This window comes from Copadichromis virginalis, linkage group LG20 (assembly GCF_057382275.1).
Source record: "Copadichromis virginalis isolate Kocher_CV1m ecotype Utaka linkage group LG20, C_Virginalis_male_GT1.1, whole genome shotgun sequence".
NCBI classification, from domain to species: Eukaryota; Metazoa; Chordata; class Actinopteri; order Cichliformes; family Cichlidae; genus Copadichromis; species Copadichromis virginalis.
This window is the reverse complement of record NC_140637.1, coordinates 2,392,164-2,410,886: the sequence shown is the minus strand read 5'-3', so window position 1 is coordinate 2,410,886 and position 18,723 is coordinate 2,392,164. Positions and strand designations below refer to the sequence as shown.

The window sequence follows — 18,723 nt, the reverse complement described above, 5'->3', positions numbered from 1 at the left end:
AAGGGTCAGCGTCTGTTAGTGAATTTGGCCTGGTGCTCTGAAAGGTTTGGAAATGCACTTGGCAAAAGTATAGAGAAAAGAAGGGATGGCTGAAAACGTTATTAGAGAGTCAATCTAGCTTTAATTATATAATTAAGGAGAATACTAATTAATGCTTCTCTTTCCATCTACATTGGCCTTAGGCAAAAACATTATCTCAACACGTCCCAGTTTTTTTCCCTTTTCTTTTTAAATCTCAGTAAGCTGCTGTATTTCAATGTCTACTTCCAACTCAGGAAATAGTAGCAGTGATCTGGTCCTCCTCATTTCATATGCACTAGAGGTACTTGACCCAGGGCTTGTGTATGGCTTGAGCAAAGAAAAAGCCAATAAAAAGTGTCTACTGTTAGGGAGATCACCTTATCTAAATCACCATTCCCATTCTTCAAAGTGCACTTTAAGCGCAGGCAGCTCTGCATTTCTTCTTCCTAATCATACTGGGTTGGAGGGATGACTTAAATGAGCACAACACTGGAAGTTAAAGCAAAAAAAAAAAAAAAAAAAGTCTGCTAGGTAGGTTATTTATCTCCCTGCCTAAAAGGTGTTATTATTTGGCGAGAAGGCACAACTGGAAGATGAAGTCAGTATAAATAAGCAAATAGCCCAGTGCTTTGAGCGGAGTACATGAGAGTGCTGGGAAACGCGGCTCCAATCACTACCGCTGTTCCTGGCTCAATTTCCCTGGCTGACGTCAGCTGACTGCCTTGGCTCTCTCCACTCTCCGCTCCTCCGGACACAGCGCCGAGTAAAAATGCTGCTCTCTGTGTCGCCAAGGACAGGAATCAACCCTTACAACAGCTACAACGGCAAAAACACCAAGAAGGTAAATAACGACACCACCGGCCACTTCTATCGCGTCTTTCTCAAAGTAAGTCATTTTCCCCTCTCGATGCGGTGTTGTTCGAGCTCTGGCTCTCCAGTTAAAAGCTGCTCGGCTGTTTAAGCTGCAGTGTCCTTGAAAGTGGATCACAGGCGACGTTTAAACTCGCATACTTGCCATTGCGGTGTTCGTTTCCGGCTTTTTGCTTGTTCTTCTTTAAACTGTTACACATTAAAACGGGGCCCGTTACGTTGTTGTTCGTGAAATAGTAGCAGGCTACAGTTTGCTTTCGTTTGTTCTGATACGGCGTCTGCTCGCTTCCTATACCGAGCCTGCACACAGTACAGCTTATAAATGTGTTGTGGAGGCACGCTAGGCTCAGGATAAGCTAATAAAGACGAAGCATATTTGACTTTAATATGGATTCGCCGGGTTTTAATGTCATATATTCGGCTAAGTTCTCTTCTCATTGAATTAACCACAAGTTAGCAAAGTTTTTTTTTCCCTCTTTCACGCGCACCAGCATGCCCCACCCCTTCTGTCTTACAAATGATTACTGATGGCACTATAAGGAAAGTTACTGAGCCCACGAAAGAAGTCTAGTGTAATCGATTTTTCTCTTTTTTTTTCCAGTAAAATGACAAATAGTTTTTAAGATAAATGTTGATTATTTTGCATACTGAGATGAGTAATTGATGAGGTGACGTGCAACCACTTTTCTGTGCAGGCTGTATGGATTTTTCTTAATTAAAATTCTGGAACTCGCACATGTGTAAAGATTATATATAACGTTTGCAGTCACGGGGAAATGTTACTTAAGTCAACGATTTGAAGTTTTCGTTGTTTGTTTTTGCTCGTGATAGTGGCAGCATTTTTTAAAAACTAATATTTAACCCCAATTTTTGGATTTATAATGTTGGTATTATAGGTATTTTGCATCACTATATATGTATATTATCTACATAGGCATATATAAAAATATGCCAACACGCTATAAAACGGCATTACGTGTGAAACAGCTGAAACGCTTCCCGTCTTTCCCTTCTTTTTCCTCGTCATTCTCTCTCCTGCCTCAAGAAGACTGGAAAGAATTCAGATTGCTCAGATTAATGATCTGGAATTCCTGGAATCCTGGATTCAGACATTGTGCTCACTTCTAGAGGTGCTTTGCAAACTGAAACCCTTTTTTTGCTGAAAGAAGACATGCACACACAGTTTTTTTTCACCCCTACACACACACCTTCACAAAGAAAGGGACTTGTAAATCCAGTGTCAAGTGGCAGCCCCTGGTCTGTGTCATTTACTACAAGAAACAGGGCGGAGAAAAGAGAGGGATTAAGAGACACCCCACCCACCCCCTCTTCCTCTGCTTTTGATTAACTCCCTGATCTTTTTTTTTTTTTTTTTTTACTTTCTCTCTTTTAGCCTTACAGGCTGTCTAAGTGTTAAGATGAACCCAGGTTTTAGTCAGGAAGAGAAGAGCAAATAGGTCTCACCTTCGAGCCGCAGGACATCAGGGGTTTCCTTATGTGGTTCTTTCCACCTTGCTGTTTTTCTCAGTCTTTTTTTTTTTTTTTCGCTTGAAGCAACAGAAATTTAATATAAAAAGATTGCATCTGTAATACTAAAATCGTTTCCACTGCCCCTAAGGTTTCTTTAACCTAGGAGGTAGGATGGATCTATCTTTCTGTGATACAATATATCATCAATTTATAAAAGATGCTGTTGTTGCGTAGTGCAAACATGATCGACTTTGTGATGCTAGTAGTTTGTGCATAGATCGAAGGCTACTGTATGGTAATAGAAATAAGCAAATATGCATTTAATGTTAAGCAAAATGAATTTTTGCTTGTACAGTTTAATTCATCTGGGATTTTTATAGGCTACTGTGTTCTTATCTTGTGATTAATATGAACTTAAATCAAACAAAAGAACTAAATGTGGTGTCTGACCGATGTTGCATTTTGTTTTAACATGCTCTGTATCAACAGATTTAGCATTAAAGCGTCTTACAGTGAGACTCATACAGTTAAAAGCATGCGTTCTGCCTCATTTAGCACTCATTGTTCTTGCTTGGGTGAAAAAGTCCTTGAGTCACCTGCTCTCCCTACAGGAATCACCTGTGCTCCCTCCAACTGTAATCACCTCATCGGTCTTTAGCTGCTCTCTGCAACATGGTGTAGTCCCCCCCCCCCCCCCTTTTTTTTTTTTGTAGTTATGCTGCTTGCACAGCTGTGGTGACAACACACAGCGCTGATTTATCTTTCTTAGGCTGTAAAGAGATAATCGTATAGTAACCGGGAAGTGGGGACTGCATAGGGAAGCAACGGAGCATCAGTTGTTCATAGGCAGATAGCATTGATTAGTTAATATATAGTGAAAATAATTAAATAACATCCTCATGCATTTTTCATTCAATGTGCGTGTGTATGAATATATATATATATATATATATATATATATATATATCTCATTACCTCATGATCAACATTTCAAGGACGTGAATTGCACCGAACGGTGGCGTCTCTGGGAATGTAGTTCAGTTTAAAGAACTTTAATCTTGAACCCATGGTCCTCGTTACTCCTTGTATTGATGTGCTGCAGAGGAATGTAAAGAATGCTGACACTGTTATGGATATAAGGAGCAGTGTAAACAGATACTGTATGTCAGCGGTTGTGGATTGACAAATAACATGCTTGCAGCTGGGAAATCAGTGGTATGCAAGGAAGTCAGGTTTTGTGCAATGATTAACTGAGAAGAAATGTAGCCTGTAAAATGAGATTTTTAATTCCTAATCATTTAAATTAAAGGTATTTGTCACAGGCTACCCTTTGCATGCATATTTTCATGTGTTTGCACCATTACATTGGAAATTACCTTACATGGGTGGCAAAACACCTGGAGCGGGACTGGGGCAGATGGGGAGTAGGTGTGGAGCTGACTCACTGCCATCCTCTTTTCAGATGGAGCCTAGCAGAGCGCTCTTAATGAGACACTACCTTCTGACTGGAGAGCACATGAGAGGGATTAGCACTTTCCGCTAACAAGCTCAGATCCCAATTAGTAAGGCTTCGCTTGCCAGAATCGGGCCCGGGCTCGGTCTCCCGTCGGATCCTGTCTCCCCAAGCCTTTGCAGGTGCATCCCTCCTGACAGCCTGTGCAGGCCGCTTATCATGAAGGCGAGGGAAAGCACCAGAAAAGACTGTGATTGTGGAAAAACAAACAGTGTACTGATGCTAAAGAAGAGAGGGAGATTAGAGAAGCAGGATAAGATGAATGGGGTCTGTGGTTTTCTCAGCTCGAATAAAAAGATAGCTTTCAAGTTCGGAAGGATGACTCCATATCGGTTTGGAAATCATAAGGCAGCTGAGTAGTGGGGAAGCATAAAAGTTTGCACATAAATCACTATATAAAGCAAGGTTTGTACTAGGAGAAACTCCATATCCTTTCATTTATTTTATATGCCTGTAGCCTGTTGTTAGCTTGACTAAAGATTTGGTTTTGATATTCATCTAGTTTGTTCAGAGGTTTCTATAAATATAGTTTAAATAAAGGCTCCACGGACAGGAAACATCTTTAAGTCTCTAATGCTGTAAAAATTCAAACTCTATATAATCAAGTCCATGTACAATGCTGTACCATTAGCCACTTACATAATGTGTCTCTGATCCTTAATAGTGTGTCATTACAGTGTAAACAAAACACAACAGAGGCCCTCCAGCCTTTCTTTCACAGCTTGGAAACCCTTTGGTTTGAATTCATGTTACATTAAAAAAATTGCTGAAATACAGAAATGGCACCAAACTAAATTTTGATATCTCCATCTTGCTTCCTGTTCCTTGTTTCCTGCTTTAAACAGCAATATTTCTGTGTTGGCTGGCATGTGACCAGTCCTAAATGTAGTGCACCCCTATTAGTCCTGTCACTGTGGTTTGTTGAAGCAGCCATTGATTGTCTGTTTTTCTGCTCTTCTTGCCCATGTGTGTAAGACTGTTTCAGTATTTCTGGGCTGGTACAGTTTACTCAAAGCTGAATTTTGAACTCCTACAAATGTAGGGATCTAACAGTTATGAAACTGAGATCTGCATACCGCAGTGTTGTCTTCCTGTATGGTAATGTTGAGCGTGGTGGTTAGCTAAGCATGTTTGTCTGGTGAAAGCTGTACGGATTCAAGATCGTTCAGGTAATGGCTAAATTCGAAGTGCATCGGAATGACAGAGTTTATGTTTGTCATCATGGGTGTGCATTAAAAATATTTTTCACTTACATCTTCAATAGATGTGCATTCATTCATTTTTTTTTTTTTAAACCACTGTTAAAGGTTTGGAGAGATATTAGTTGGTTGTTGAACGTTACCCTTGGTATTTAAGAAGGAAGGGAAGAAGACATGGGTCATAATTAGGCTGATTCCAGCTGTCTTTCTTCCTTTCTGTTAATAAGCCGATGGCCTGAGGGTGACCTTGTGAGGTCCAACAAGCCATTGGTGCAGGAAGATCAATCCCTTTATTGTAAAGATGCCGCATATAGCTAAAGTCTTACTTTGAGTTGGATACAAGGCCTAATCGATCCAATACATCCATCACATTCCTTCTTATTGCAGGATTGGGATCTCTGCTGCTGTCGGATGACAGAACTTTCTGATTTTTAAACATGCCTGCTGTTAGGCAAGGGTTAATACACATGGCTTGTGTGTTGTTGCTTGGTAATGGATTAAAACTATATTTTGTGACTCACCCACCGCTACAAGCCACCCCATTGTTCTCTGTGGTTTGACCTTCTGACCTCAGTTAATCAAACTGTTCCTCCTCCTCCAGCAGTAAGAGGGGACGCAACACCAAGGCCAAGCGTAGCTGGCGTTTGGATACATTTTACTTCACTTCCCTACTAATTTAATTTGGTTGGCACAAGATGGGATCAGCTGGAGTAGCACTGTATACAGCTGTCATTCTTTGTTTGCTATCTGGCCACCGACAACACTCTGGGCATTCAAAAAAGTCATGTGTCAGTTAAATGAGTCCGCTGTGGTCTTAGAAGTTGCTTGTATAATGTTTGTTTGTTTGAAACCACTTTGCTGCTGATGGGAAGCTTAAGTATGTTTTCAGAAATGTATGCAATCACCCATTTCTGCTTAATAGAAAGCTTTAGTTTTAGCAGGTTTTTGTCAATATCCACCTAAAAGGAATGCTTTATAAAACTTCCTGAAAGAGTCTGTAATAGTATCATTCTGAGTGAACAAAGTTTGCTTCATCAAAACAGCAAAAAAATAAATAAAAAAAAATAGGGTGTCTTTTTAAGCTTTTCAGCTTTGCTTCTGTATATAGTTTCATTTTTAAACCAAGTTCTGTAGTTTTGGAGAGGTCTCTGTAGGTCCTCAAGGATTTTGATGATGGATGTTGTGCATGTAAACTCACTTTTTTAGCTGTCATTGTTCTCCAATGCACCTGTCTAGCAGCAGTCTTCTGCTAAATGAAAGGTGCTTCTGTAAAAAGTACGCAGGAAAGCAATTAAAGAATTAATGTACACAAAGTTAAGCCATTCAGTCTGATTGGCTAACTGTGGACTTTTCCACTGTTCGCTGGAGAAAGTCCTCTTTTCCATCTGTTTTTAGCAATCTTCCCAACACGAGTTGTGTGCCATCTGTGAATCCTGCGCTCTTGCGTTGATGGTTTGTAGAGATGCCTGTAGAGTTGGATCTGCACAAAGACATACTCATGCCAACCTGTCCATTCTGTTGTTCTATGGCAGCCACAGCACAGTGTGCTGAGAGGAGGCACTGGCTAGCTTTTAGAACTCGTGAACTAGCTTTAGATGCTTGTTTTGATGGAGGTTAAAAAGTCAGTTCACCAAAACGTACATGAAAATATGCAATGTACAAATAAAAACAGGCATTTTAAGATGTCTCCATATTAATTTTGCATATCCTAGTAAATGTGGCTGATTGACTGAATCTTTGTATATGAATGCAATCTGACTTTTATTATTTAGTATTTCTGTTTTTTGCAAATACTACAATGGTACATACTATTTCTTCTCATATTTTGCTTCATATAAATAGTATAAATTGTGTAATCGTAATACTTGTTATATCTTATATTTCTGTTTTTCCCTCACAGTGACCTGTTATAATATTTATCTGACTGGCCTGACCTGTCCAGCCAGATTAAGCATTAAATTGATGCTGATATCTTGTCTGTGTCTCTCTAGCCTCAACTGGTTGGTTTTTTTATTTCCAGTTAATGACTGCATCCATGCGTACATCCAATTTCATGTACCTAAAAAGAGCCCTCTGTTTCCTCCACAGCAGACATATGTGTCCCCGTCCAATCATCAGATGGCTCCCCCAAGCCCCAACAGCAACACCACCACAATTAGCAATGGCAGCAGTAACAGCAGCAGCGGGGGAGAGCAGCTGAGCAAAACCAACCTTTATATCCGTGGCCTCCACCCAGGAACCACAGACCAGGATCTGGTCAAACTCTGTCAGCCGTAAGTCACCTAAAACACATTTACTTCAGCGTGCACTTACACCCAATAAATTTCTCTGGCTGTCTGAGGAAGCATGAACCCGGCTAGAGCAGACTAGATTATAATGGGTGATGGCTGGTCGGCTGCAAGGATGAAAGGCTTGCATCTCTACTTTTGGCAAATAAAGAAGATGTATAGTTTCTATACAACTTAAGTGCACAGGAACACTAAACCATACCATATTTGGTATTTATGTAATGTACAAGAGGGCCACATTTATCCATGCATTTTTTTTTAACACATCATGTAGTGGCTTTTTGGAAAAACTAACAATCACTGGGGCTGCAAACTAAGACCTTTCAGCCTGACATAGCTGAGCACAGACTTTCCAACAACTAGGTACAGAATGTTTAGTCTCACTCTCTCATGCTAATTCATTCTGTCTCTTCGTGCTCATTCATACACTTTTAATCTATGATTATTTTTTCTCTTATGTTTTAGTCATGATACAGTATGACAGTGAGCCCTGTCATCCAGATACAGCGTCACTTCTGCACTATAAATATCATGCCATGTTGCTCATCAGTGTGGCTGTGAGTCTTCGAGAACTTTGTTGTGGACAGCATGTAGTCAGACATCAAACAGCAGCAGCATCCAATCCATCTGATATGTTTGTTAGGCCTTCAGTGGAAGACATCAAAACATGCAGGGCTGAGATGAATGATCTGCTCTTAGTTAATTGAATTATGGAGCCTGGTGATGAGAACCAGAAGAGCAGAGGAGCGTAGTGGGAGAAAAGGAGGGAAAAGAGGGCTAGAGAGATTGAACGAGGGAGGGTGAGGCCTGCTATTTTACAGCTGTCTGGAAGCTATGGCTCACATGAGGCAGCCCAACCCTACAGGAAACGGCAAGCCCAGGGGAAAGGGAAAGACAAACAAGGGCAATGGTAGTGGGGGGGTCAGAGGGGGAGGAGTGAGTGGAGTTCAGGGTTTGTGTGTCAGGTGGTGTTCTGTGGGGGTAGTTCTCATATTTCTGCTTTTACGGAGCAGATAAAAATCACTGCATGAAATGTGCCTTTTAGCAGAGCACATTAAGGCTGATGTAATTTTCAGTTAAACTAGAATGAAAGAGGATATTGTGTCCAATAATAGTTAAAGGGGTAACGGCTTGTAGATGAGGATGTAAAGCAGCAGGAAGACTACTCATGTAGGGACTCTGACTTACTTTGCTCTAGTTGGAACCGTAAATCTGCGTATACTTTGAGGACGCAGCACTTCCAGAGCTCCCCTCCCCCACACTGAGAGTTGTTGCATGCAAGCTCTGTGATGTACTGTGTACCAAGTGAGGGATGAGAGACGGGGATGGGATTGGGGGTTGGCTCTCCATTGGCCACCGGGCCCAGCATTTGTGTCTCCGGGTGCCTTGCTGCCGCTCTGGTTATGCAGCAAGTGTGCAGCATGAAGAGCTCATAACTTAAATGCTAGTTGTTGTGAGAATAAGCAGGCTGATGGCACTGCCATAGTGTATATGCAAATGTAGGAACACAATGCTGGCATATCCATCCAGTCAAGTGAGTGGCATTTTGTCACTTGGAGTCAGAAATGCATTGTGAAATTGCGGTTTTGCATATGAGGGCAAATGGCCCTCCAGCTTATACACACTGGATGGGATTGCAGAAAATAGACCAAATGAATGACTGTAACATGAAATATCTCTGTTATAGTAGATAAAATATCAAAAATGTGTGATTGTCAACACAGCCCAACATGCTCTCGTGCATGTTATAAGGACAAGGAAAACCCAAAGAACAAGCCCACATCAGCATTCAGGTTGGGATTTGCTTGCAAGGTAGAAAAGTGTTTGGGTTTTTTCCCCCTTACAGTCCTCAGAGTTTGGCACAATCAAACAGAATAATCAGATGAAGTTCTGTAATGTGAATTTATATGACTGTTTGATCTTCTTGTCCTACATCCTACACAGATGACCTTAAGCCATTTAAAAAAAGTGGGGGAAATGCTTCCAGGCTTGTGTTTTTATTTTTTTGTTTGTTTTAAATGTGTTTTATAAAAAAAAAGAATATGTTAGACTGTCACATTACAGCTAACAGGTCATCAGCTAATCCTTACTTACAAAAGTCAAATTATTTATGAAATTGATTTCTCAGAGTGAGGCAGTGGTGCTGTGCCACTAGATGCAAGTTGAATTATATTTCAGGGGGCACTAAGACCCAGTGGAGGGTTAAAGGCTGTCTAGAGAGAAGCTGGTTAGTAGAATGAGAGTGTGGCTGGGAGCCAGTATTGGACAGGACAGCCAAGGAGAGGCATATCAGATTACACTGCATGCACATGCCTGGAGAGATGGGGATTGATAGACCCTGCTGCACAGAACCATTCGCCCAAGTCGAACACTATCCTATGTATTTGCAGTGTCTACGGCTAGGTGGGGCGTGGGGTGTGGGTAGTTAATGTAGAATTTTCATATTTACGGTGAATTATGATGCAATCTCTGAAAAAATTGATGGGGGGATTCATATCTACCAGTTTGCCACAGCATGTTGGATTTCCCTGGAGATATGATCCCTATTGACATTTGTGTGTGAGCTAGAATGAATAAGATATGGTAAATCTATAGTCCTCCTAAAATGCAGAAGCCCACGGGACAGTATCATTTTTTTCTAACTGAATTTGCCCTGCCTTGGATTTGTTATCAGATGAGGTCATTGTGTAACTTTATTGAAATCTTTAGATGATTTACAATTTAGTCATCAAGAGTATTACATCTATACACAGTGGAAGGACTACCTCTGAGTGCAAACCTCACTGTTTTTCAGGTATGGGAAAATTGTGTCCACGAAGGCCATCTTGGACAAGACTACCAACAAATGCAAAGGTGAGGGTTTGTTGTTGTTGTTGTTGTTGTTTTAATTAAATGAAAAAACACAGCTGTTCCATGCTCATCCATAATATTTGTTGAAATGTGGCCTTTTAGTTCACTAACGCCTCTTCTAGTCAGCTGATCATTGTGTAGCATATCAAGTGGTAAAATTACACCACAAATATGAAACTAGTTTCTCATCATGGTTTTTGCTGAAATGTGTGGGAGGAGAAATACCTCATTTTATTTAGGTGGGATACTTTCTTGATAGAATGTGGGGGAGGCAGCACAACTGGTCCCTATTTGGTCTCCATAGGTTCACTGTCAGATCTGACTGTATCACACATTTGCATCCTGCCTTGCGTCACAGTTTTGCTTCTGTTGTTTTTTTTAAAACATGGTCCAGGCTTGCTTGCATGTGTGAAAATGCTCATAGTTACACATCGCTGCACAGAAAATGAATAAAAAACATAACCAATACGAACATGTTAGAGGGAATGGAGTTTCTGTAAAAATCCAGCAGAGAAGGAGAGGACTACTCTGAGCCCACAGCACCGTCAACCTTGGACTGGGCGAATGGGCTTGCGTGTAAATAAGAGACCGTGATCAGATGATCCGAGATGCCAAAGTTCAGAAATCTATAAAGGAGCAAGATCATGTGGGGTCTGGTGTCTGATAGTTTATAGAAATCACTCCTTTACTTCATGGGAAGCCAAAAAAAAAAATGTTGGTGCGATGTGAAATCTATGGCTGGTATCGGTAATGTGCAAGGTTACAGCATACTGCTGATAAAGTCAATAAAGCTGTTTGACAAGTGCATGAAGCCGTCAGCTTCACACTGTACCTACTGAGTAGGTGTGTGTTTATTTTTTTTTTAATATGGGCAGCGTCCTCCATCTGTCCCCCAGAGGGACGCACATTCCAGTCCTAGCCAGCTGTCTCTTCAGATTCATACACTGTTACCACGAGTACCTCATGAGTTCAAACTGTGCACCTCTCCTGCAGTATGCACATCTCACTGTCATATATTTTGTTCCCTGCAGGCTATGGCTTTGTCGACTTTGATAGCCCAGCCTCTGCTCAGAAGGCAGTGACGGCACTGAAGGCTGGCGGAGTGCAGGCTCAGATGGCCAAGGTGAGAACTCAGCTTGAGGTATCAAAATTCGGTGGGTTAATTTATAACTGCTTGGTGTAAGTTTAATTTAGCCTGAAAGAGCACTTTATCAGTGTCTCAGCAAAAATGTTGAATAATGATTTGATTCATTAATTTCACATTAAATGTTGACTCATTAATCATAGAGGGAAAAGGTTGCTCCTTGGATTTTTCTACCTCTTAAGAAATAACAGATCTCTCTTGCTGTTTCTAGCGCCCCATTCTTTAAAAAAATAAATAAATAAAATCAAAAATCTATCACGAGATATTCCTTTATGCTTAAATCCGCTTTTTTCATACATAAAATCGCTGGCTTCATCAGTCTGCATTATGTTGTTCAGAAACGGTCATTCTTATGTTAATTTTCCCTGCAGCTTCATCCAGACTGGTAATGCTGGAGCATATGTCATGTGCTTGACATTTGACTGTATATCAAGTGACTTAGTTAGTGTCAGATTTTTGTTACTAGTTTATGTAACAGAGAGAATGAAAGGGTTGCAGGGATTTTTAAACCAGAGAATCATCCAAACACCAATTACTAAACGGGGAGAGAGAAAAAATCATCTGCCCTGTTTTGGTGAGGATGTTCTTACCTCAGGCTTTTTGAGTTCAGCATGTTGCACAGCTTCAATGCAACATTGCTCATATGATTAAAAGGCGGCATTTGGAAACTTAAACATAAATCACCTACATGTTTAAATAACATCAGCAATGTTACAACTTCTGCAGAAAAGTAACCAGGGTGCTGTTCAGAGGTGAAGCCAGCACCCTGCAGCGCTGTCACAATAATAGTGCACTATAAGACTATTTCTGTGCACAAAGAGTCCACGGATGCTTACATGTATGTATGTGTTTATAGTGGTGATGGTGTTTGGAGAGCACGTCCCAGAGCCTGCTCTTTGAGCTCCCTGCACAAAGGACCTGTCTGTTCTCCCTAGTGGCATCTGACTCAGTGTCTGAGCAGTTCCCCAGTCAGCAGGGCACAGTGCCCAGCCACCCGCCCTGTCACACGCACGCCCACAGACACACAGAGCCCACTTGACAATCGCACACGCACTTCAGCAGCCTTGCCTCAACCGGATTATGACACGCTCTCACGGACTCGCACACCACCGGCGCCCTGGGAAAGCTGATCTCTCGTTAAGCTGGATCACTGACATTCATACGGCTTCTTGCTCGCAAAATAACTTGATTTCAGTCACCCTTTCAGCCCGGCTTTACAACAAGACTTGTGTGTTTGCGTCAGAATTCTCTCTGACTCACTGTGACTCATTCACAGATGAAATCCACAACTGGGGCTTCTCTGCTGCTCGCTCTCATGGGTTCAAGCCTCATTGCTAGTGTACACTGCGGGGAGGGAGGAAGGTGAAGGAGAAATCAGCTTCATCGCAGGTCGCAGCGATTACACATGCATTATTCATGGAATGGAAATTAACTCGCGCTGCATTTACAGGTTTTTAATCACATCTGCACTCTGAGATAATGAATATGCATAATGGTTAGAGGGCGATACAGATACCGTCGGTCACATTAAATTTGTTTTAAGCAGGGCACAAAGGAAATTGGAAGGGGAGGAGCCTACAAAACAGTTCAAGTTGCTTAGAGTGAAACTTTCTTTCAGCATGTTTTCTAATCATTTTAAATTCAGATTTGGAAGCGCTGCATATTTTCTCTGGTTTATAAAAGCCGACAGAGCCAGCATCTGTGCCTGCATTCAAGGTCAGGATTACCACATGAATATAGCTGCCTGAATGCAAGCAGTGCATTAGTAACATGATCGAGGAAACGGAACGACCACGTTTTTGGTAGCACAATTCGTGAGATGTTCTCCAGATTGTTCCCGAAGGTCTTTGTCCAAAATGTCACTGCTCTCTCTCTCTCCACCAAGCGAGAGAAAGGGAGAGCACGTAATCGCTTTAGATCATCCAGGGATGGCAAGCCATATGAAATGTAATTATGCTTTGATATCGCAGTGGCTGAATCGCCTGCTTTCATCCTCTTAAGGTCCTGGCTCTGAACAATGACCCCCTTTTTTAACCCTTTGGAAATAAAATATAAGTGATGGAAAATAAGAGAAGAGTGTAATGAAGATCTGTGCAGATTACATTTGTAATAGTGAGCTATAGAAATAGAACTGAAAATTTCACTTGACTTAAAATGAGTTGAGCTGAAATCCAGCCAGAACTTTGTTCACCGTCTCTTTTCTCTCCAGACCTCACGGTCCACGTCTCACGGGTCCAAAATGAAATCTGACTTCAGCTTCAGACCTTCTACCTTTTCTTGCTGCTTCTTTTTTTTTTTTTTTTTTCATGTCCTCTGCCTTACATCCTCCAAATATCAGTCATCTCACACACTTCCTGTTCAAAGGTTATGTAAATTTCCCAAATGTTTGCTGGCGGCTGTATTTTCTTGGAACGCTTCTATGGTCATGCCTCAGCTGTTGTTCTGTCACAAGGAAACCAAGAGCCCCAAATCATTCACCTCCCTCTGGCCTCTCTGTGGTTAGCAACAGGAACAAGACCCCACCAACCTGTACATCTCTAACTTGCCGCCGTCAATGGACGAGCAGGAGCTGGAGAACATGCTGAAGCCCTTCAGTCAGGCCATTTCCACACGCATCCTCCGTGACGCCAATGGAACCAGTCGAGGAGTGGGCTTTGCCAGGTACACGCTGTTGTAGGACAGCTGGCTGAAGTTGACTAGTTGTGCTGTAACCTTGTGTGTATTTAAGAAAATCTCAAGTCCAATGGGAGTACTAAAGTTCAAAGCAACTTTTTTTTAGTATAATGTTGGGTGAGTGGGCCCTCTGGTGGTCATTGTAGGTAGAAACCTTTCAAGCAGAAACTGTCATTCAAAGAAGTGATGGATTGGCTCTCTAGTTTTATTAAGCACAAAATATGTCCCTTAGGATGGAGTCGACAGAAAAATGTGAGGCCATCATCCAGCATTTCAATGGGAAATATATCAAGACTCCACCTGGAGTTCAAGGTGAGTTTTCTGGAGTTTTTTTTTTGTTGTTTTTAAATTTGAGGCTGAGTAGACTGTCTTTATTTATTCAGCATCAAGACAACAGTCTTATTAAAACGGTTTTAGAAAACTGAGTGTTATCTCCTGTTTGGAAAACCTCTGGTTCAGCACCGTCAGAACCCTTGCTGTGTAAATTTGCTGATGGAGGCCAGAAGAAGCGCCAGAGCCAGGGGAAATATCTGCAGAACGGTCGGCCCTGGACAAGAGATGGAGAGACTGTGAGCTTTGTTTTTTTTTAGTTTATTTTTTTATGCCTGTAAGGGGGGGGGGATCCAAACACCTCATGTTTCTCCCTCATAATGACATTGCTCTTTTGTTTTCTTCCTCCAGGGAGGAATGACCCTCACCTATGACCCAACCACAGCCTTACAGAATGGGTCAGTATGCTGGCTCATGCTAATCTCTTGTATAGCCCCAAGGAGTGGTGGTCTAAGCTGTGGTCACTAAGAAATCTGTGCCTCTTTCTGCAGGTTTTACTCCTCTCCCTATAGCATTACCCCCAATCGGATGATTGGACCAACCTCCCTTTCCCCATATATGCATCCACCTGTGTCCACCTATCAGGTACTGGGGTTGTTGTGTTTTCAATTTTATAGCTTTTTGGTTTGAAATTTTTTTTTTAATATTTCAGCCATATTTTCTTCTTTATTTTCTGCAACTATTTTGTAATGTTTCTGCACGTGTGTTTTTATATTAACTGACACGTCTTCGATTTTCTTGCAGGTACACAACCCGTCCTGGCTACATCACCAGTCATACATAATGCCACCCACAGTGAGTATCCGGCAGTTTATTTGTTTTTATTTCTCTCAAGACCCTTTTAATTTAGCTTTGATTCTTGATGTTCCCCCCATAGGGAGCTGTCCTGACACCTGGGATGGACCACACCATGTCCATCCAGCCAGCATCAATGATGGGGCCTCTAACACAGCAGCTCAGTCACCTCTCTATGGGCAGCAGTGGTACAGTAAGTACAGTGCACAGTATCTGGCTATGAGAAAGGCCAGGGTAAGAATTGTGTGGTTTGTGCCTTTTGAGTTTCAGCTTCTTTTTTGTATTTGAATTCTTCTCCGGGTGCAGATTCACACAGCTAATGAACTTATTTCCATTCTCTTCCAGTATATGCCTGCAAACACATCTATGCAGGGGACCTACATACCCCAGTACACCCAAGTGCCTGCCACCAACATCTCAGTTGAGGTACTGCCCTCCACCTCTCGCCTCCCTTTGGAAACATTTACCCCTCAAACTTTTACATAACTGCAGATTAATTAAATATTTGGTGCTTCTTTCTCAGGAAAGTGCCGTCCAACAACCTGTTGCCATAGAGACACCAACAGAGCATGCAACCTACTCTTACCAGCATAACAAGTAAAGAGGTGGGTTTTGACTGATTCCCCCAAGTGACTGTGTGTGCGTGCGTGCGTTCTAATTGGCTGATCTTGTCACCCTGCGTTAGATCTTCATCTGGGGCCCGACTGACTCTTGAGGGGTCCCAAGAGCTGAGATTCCCTGTGTGAAGAACTAGACACTCCAGGAACACAAACTGTTCCACACAAAGGACAAAAACAAAGATATTTTCTATGAACTCAGATTTTAAAACAAACTCTTTTACTTCAGACAAGCAAAGCTGGAGGACAGCAGACGGTGGGGAAATGGAAGAATGGAACAATGAGCATCTATTTTGATAACGGTCAAGAAAAGTTCAAAAAGCTGTTAAATGTGTCGTGTATGACCATTGATCATATTCTTTTTTTCTCTCTTCAAAACACTACTCCGGGGAGCAAGGATGAAACCAGGAAAAGAACATTTCAACACCATGTTTTAGGTCATGTTCTGCTTTTGTAAGATATGCAGTTTTTGTTTTTTTACATTTTTCTCCTTTTTGACTGATGCTTTCAGACTTGAACCTGCCTTTTTGTAAATAGTTCTTTGGTTATTTTTTTGTGTGTTTCTAGCCTCGTCCAATTGATTGATTGGTGCAAATATTCGGAAGCAGAAAAACTGAAGTCCTTTTTAGAAAAAGCTGATGTTGTAAGACTGATATGGTGCTGACATCGATTAGCTTCTTTCTCTCACAAAGGCAGCAAGTTTGTCAGGTATGAAACCTTACCTGAAGCAGTCTCACTTAAGTTTTTTGGCACTTAAATTTATTTAAAAGAAAAAAAAAGTTTAGTTCCAACAATCTCAACAAAGCTGCAGACAATCAGAAGATTACACAGAAGAGAACATTTTAAGCTGATGTTCGTTGCCGAAATATTTCAGAGCGGACTACTTTAAAAGAGATGAATAGATTTAAAGCATTCCAGTTGTTGTTGTTACCCGAGAGTTTTAAATATTGATTCACTTTGAGCTGCTTCACGTGATGAAATCCAAAGTTGTTTAACAGGGATCACATCTCACTCAGAGCTGCCTGTAAATAGATTGAAATGTATTCACACTTTCGCTCGACTTCCTTGATACATGTGATGTAATGTGTCAGTGCCCCTCCCTTTTTTTTTGTTTTTTTTGTTTAAGTAAACAAGGATGCAGATTCTTCCCTGAATCCCCCAAAAAATCAGATTTTCTGAAGCGGGAATGAAATGTTGTTATTAAAGTATAAAGATGTAATTACACAGACATGGAGATTAACTGGTGACGCATGAATCTGTCCTGTTATATCTGCAGAAAACACTACTTAGGTGATTCATAACGGCCAGGCTATGGCTTTGAAACTGGCCATTGCTGTGTGTTTGCAATCTTCTTCTGCATTTCTGGTTTTTACCGTCATGTTTTTTGTTCTTAAACATTATTTAAAGGTTTCATTTTTTTTAATTCAGTTTCAAAACTTTTAAGATTGATCTTATTTTTCAAAGAAGCTTTGATTTTTATTTTTGATAGTGTGTTGTGTGCTTCATAGTGAGAAATAGAGGTTTTCACTTTTTTCTTTGTGTTTTGCGTACTTGCTTTGTTGTGGTTTCAGTGTTGATGTCAAAGAGGCTTTAATATTTCAGTTCTGTCAGTGTCACCAGTGTTGGCACTTTTAGACATAACTTCTCATGATGGATGAAGCATGTATGCTAGGTTCAGATGCATTGTTACAGAGTTGCACCGCATGCAGTCGGTGTAAGAGCAATTTATGTTGAAAACCTTGACTTACCTCATCCTGCCAGAGCAATGTAGATTCAGTTTGTGTTCAATGTTCACAGGCAATAGCCAACTACAGTAGGTCTCATGGCTGATCACAGCTGGTACTGTGTCCACATCCTTTAACTCTTCCGTCCAATGTTTGGAAAACATGCCCCAAGGTCTGTTGATCTATGCAATTAATTTATTGTCCTTATAAATGCAATACTACGAATATCCAAGAGACACCTCGTGTTGCGACAGTGGATCACCTCACAGTGACTTTATATTCTGGCTGACGTGGCTTTTCTCTTTTCATTTTAAATAATTTGTTTTGGTTTTTGTGACACATTTGTCTATGGTTCATTAATTGTAAGCAGAATTGCAACATCAAAAGGGAACTTTTTCATACCAAAACGCGGTTGTTTTAATATGACTGTAGGAAAAGTAAGAACTCCTAAAATAAATAAATATGGCAGATTTTTTTTTCTCTCTCCATATGTTTTGAAGGCACATTGCCACTTTTTGTTTAGTTTAGTTTAAACACAGGCACCATAGCATTGTTTTCATCATTCCGCTCATTTTCCACTTTTACGGTTTGGATAAATATCGTCCCATCTCGTTCTTTCTTAGCTGTTACTTGTTTTCCTCTTTAACTACAAAACCTTTTATTTCCAGGTGACAAATAAACCTCACAGAAATGCCTTAGATTTCACTGGAAGGGAGTGTGAAGTGCTACTCAGCTGTGTTGGGCTTTATCTCTGACTGGAATTGTTTTCATGCACTGCAAACTGTTGAAGTTTTTCTTTTTTTAAACTCCTTGAGATACTAGATCTATGAAGCAAAGAAATGTTTAAATGCTGATTCACTGTTGTGTGTTTACCATTCCACGATTTTAATCCAAATATATTGAAGACAAAGAAATGAATTGTGGCTTATTGCTGCTAATTTTTAAATTATTTCATCTGAAGGTCATTTAATATATCAAGTCAAAAATGGGGTCAGTTTTGTAACCATGTCCATGAATTTGTCTGTTTATTGTGCGCATCAACCTCTCCGTAAGTGTTTGTGCCATGATGCAGGGCTTTTTGTTTTTTTTCCTTCATAGAGAAGAAGTCCCTTCAGTTTTTAAACTTTCATCCTGGTTTGATTTTTGAACTTGCCATTATTATTTTTTTTTTTTTTAATAAAAAATTTTTTTTTCACTGTGACAGTGCTTTTGTTTGTTTGTTACCTAAA

General features: G+C 40.8%; 1 protein-coding gene across 4 annotated transcripts; it reads left to right on the top strand.

Annotated features, from left to right (window-relative positions):
* Positions 1-560: 560 nt before the first annotated feature.
* LOC146683967 (RNA-binding motif, single-stranded-interacting protein 2-like) lies at positions 561-18,687 on the top strand. Of its 4 annotated transcripts, none has more exons than XM_085442827.1 (14): positions 561-907; positions 7,165-7,346; positions 10,156-10,214; positions 11,243-11,334; positions 13,859-14,016; positions 14,261-14,340; positions 14,488-14,597; positions 14,710-14,756; positions 14,850-14,943; positions 15,103-15,153; positions 15,236-15,346; positions 15,499-15,579; positions 15,677-15,758; positions 15,839-18,687. In XM_085442827.1, exons 1-13 carry the CDS (start codon positions 791-793, stop codon positions 15,752-15,754), a joined length of 1,260 nt encoding a protein of 419 aa, XP_085298953.1. In that variant the 5' UTR covers positions 561-790; the 3' UTR covers positions 15,755-15,758; positions 15,839-18,687. The 4 variants fall into 4 exon arrangements, with proteins under 4 accessions (XP_085298953.1, XP_085298952.1, XP_085298955.1 ...); XM_085442826.1 differs by having other exon boundaries at positions 7,162-7,346; XM_085442829.1 differs by having other exon boundaries at positions 562-862.
* Positions 18,688-18,723: the final 36 nt, after the last annotated feature.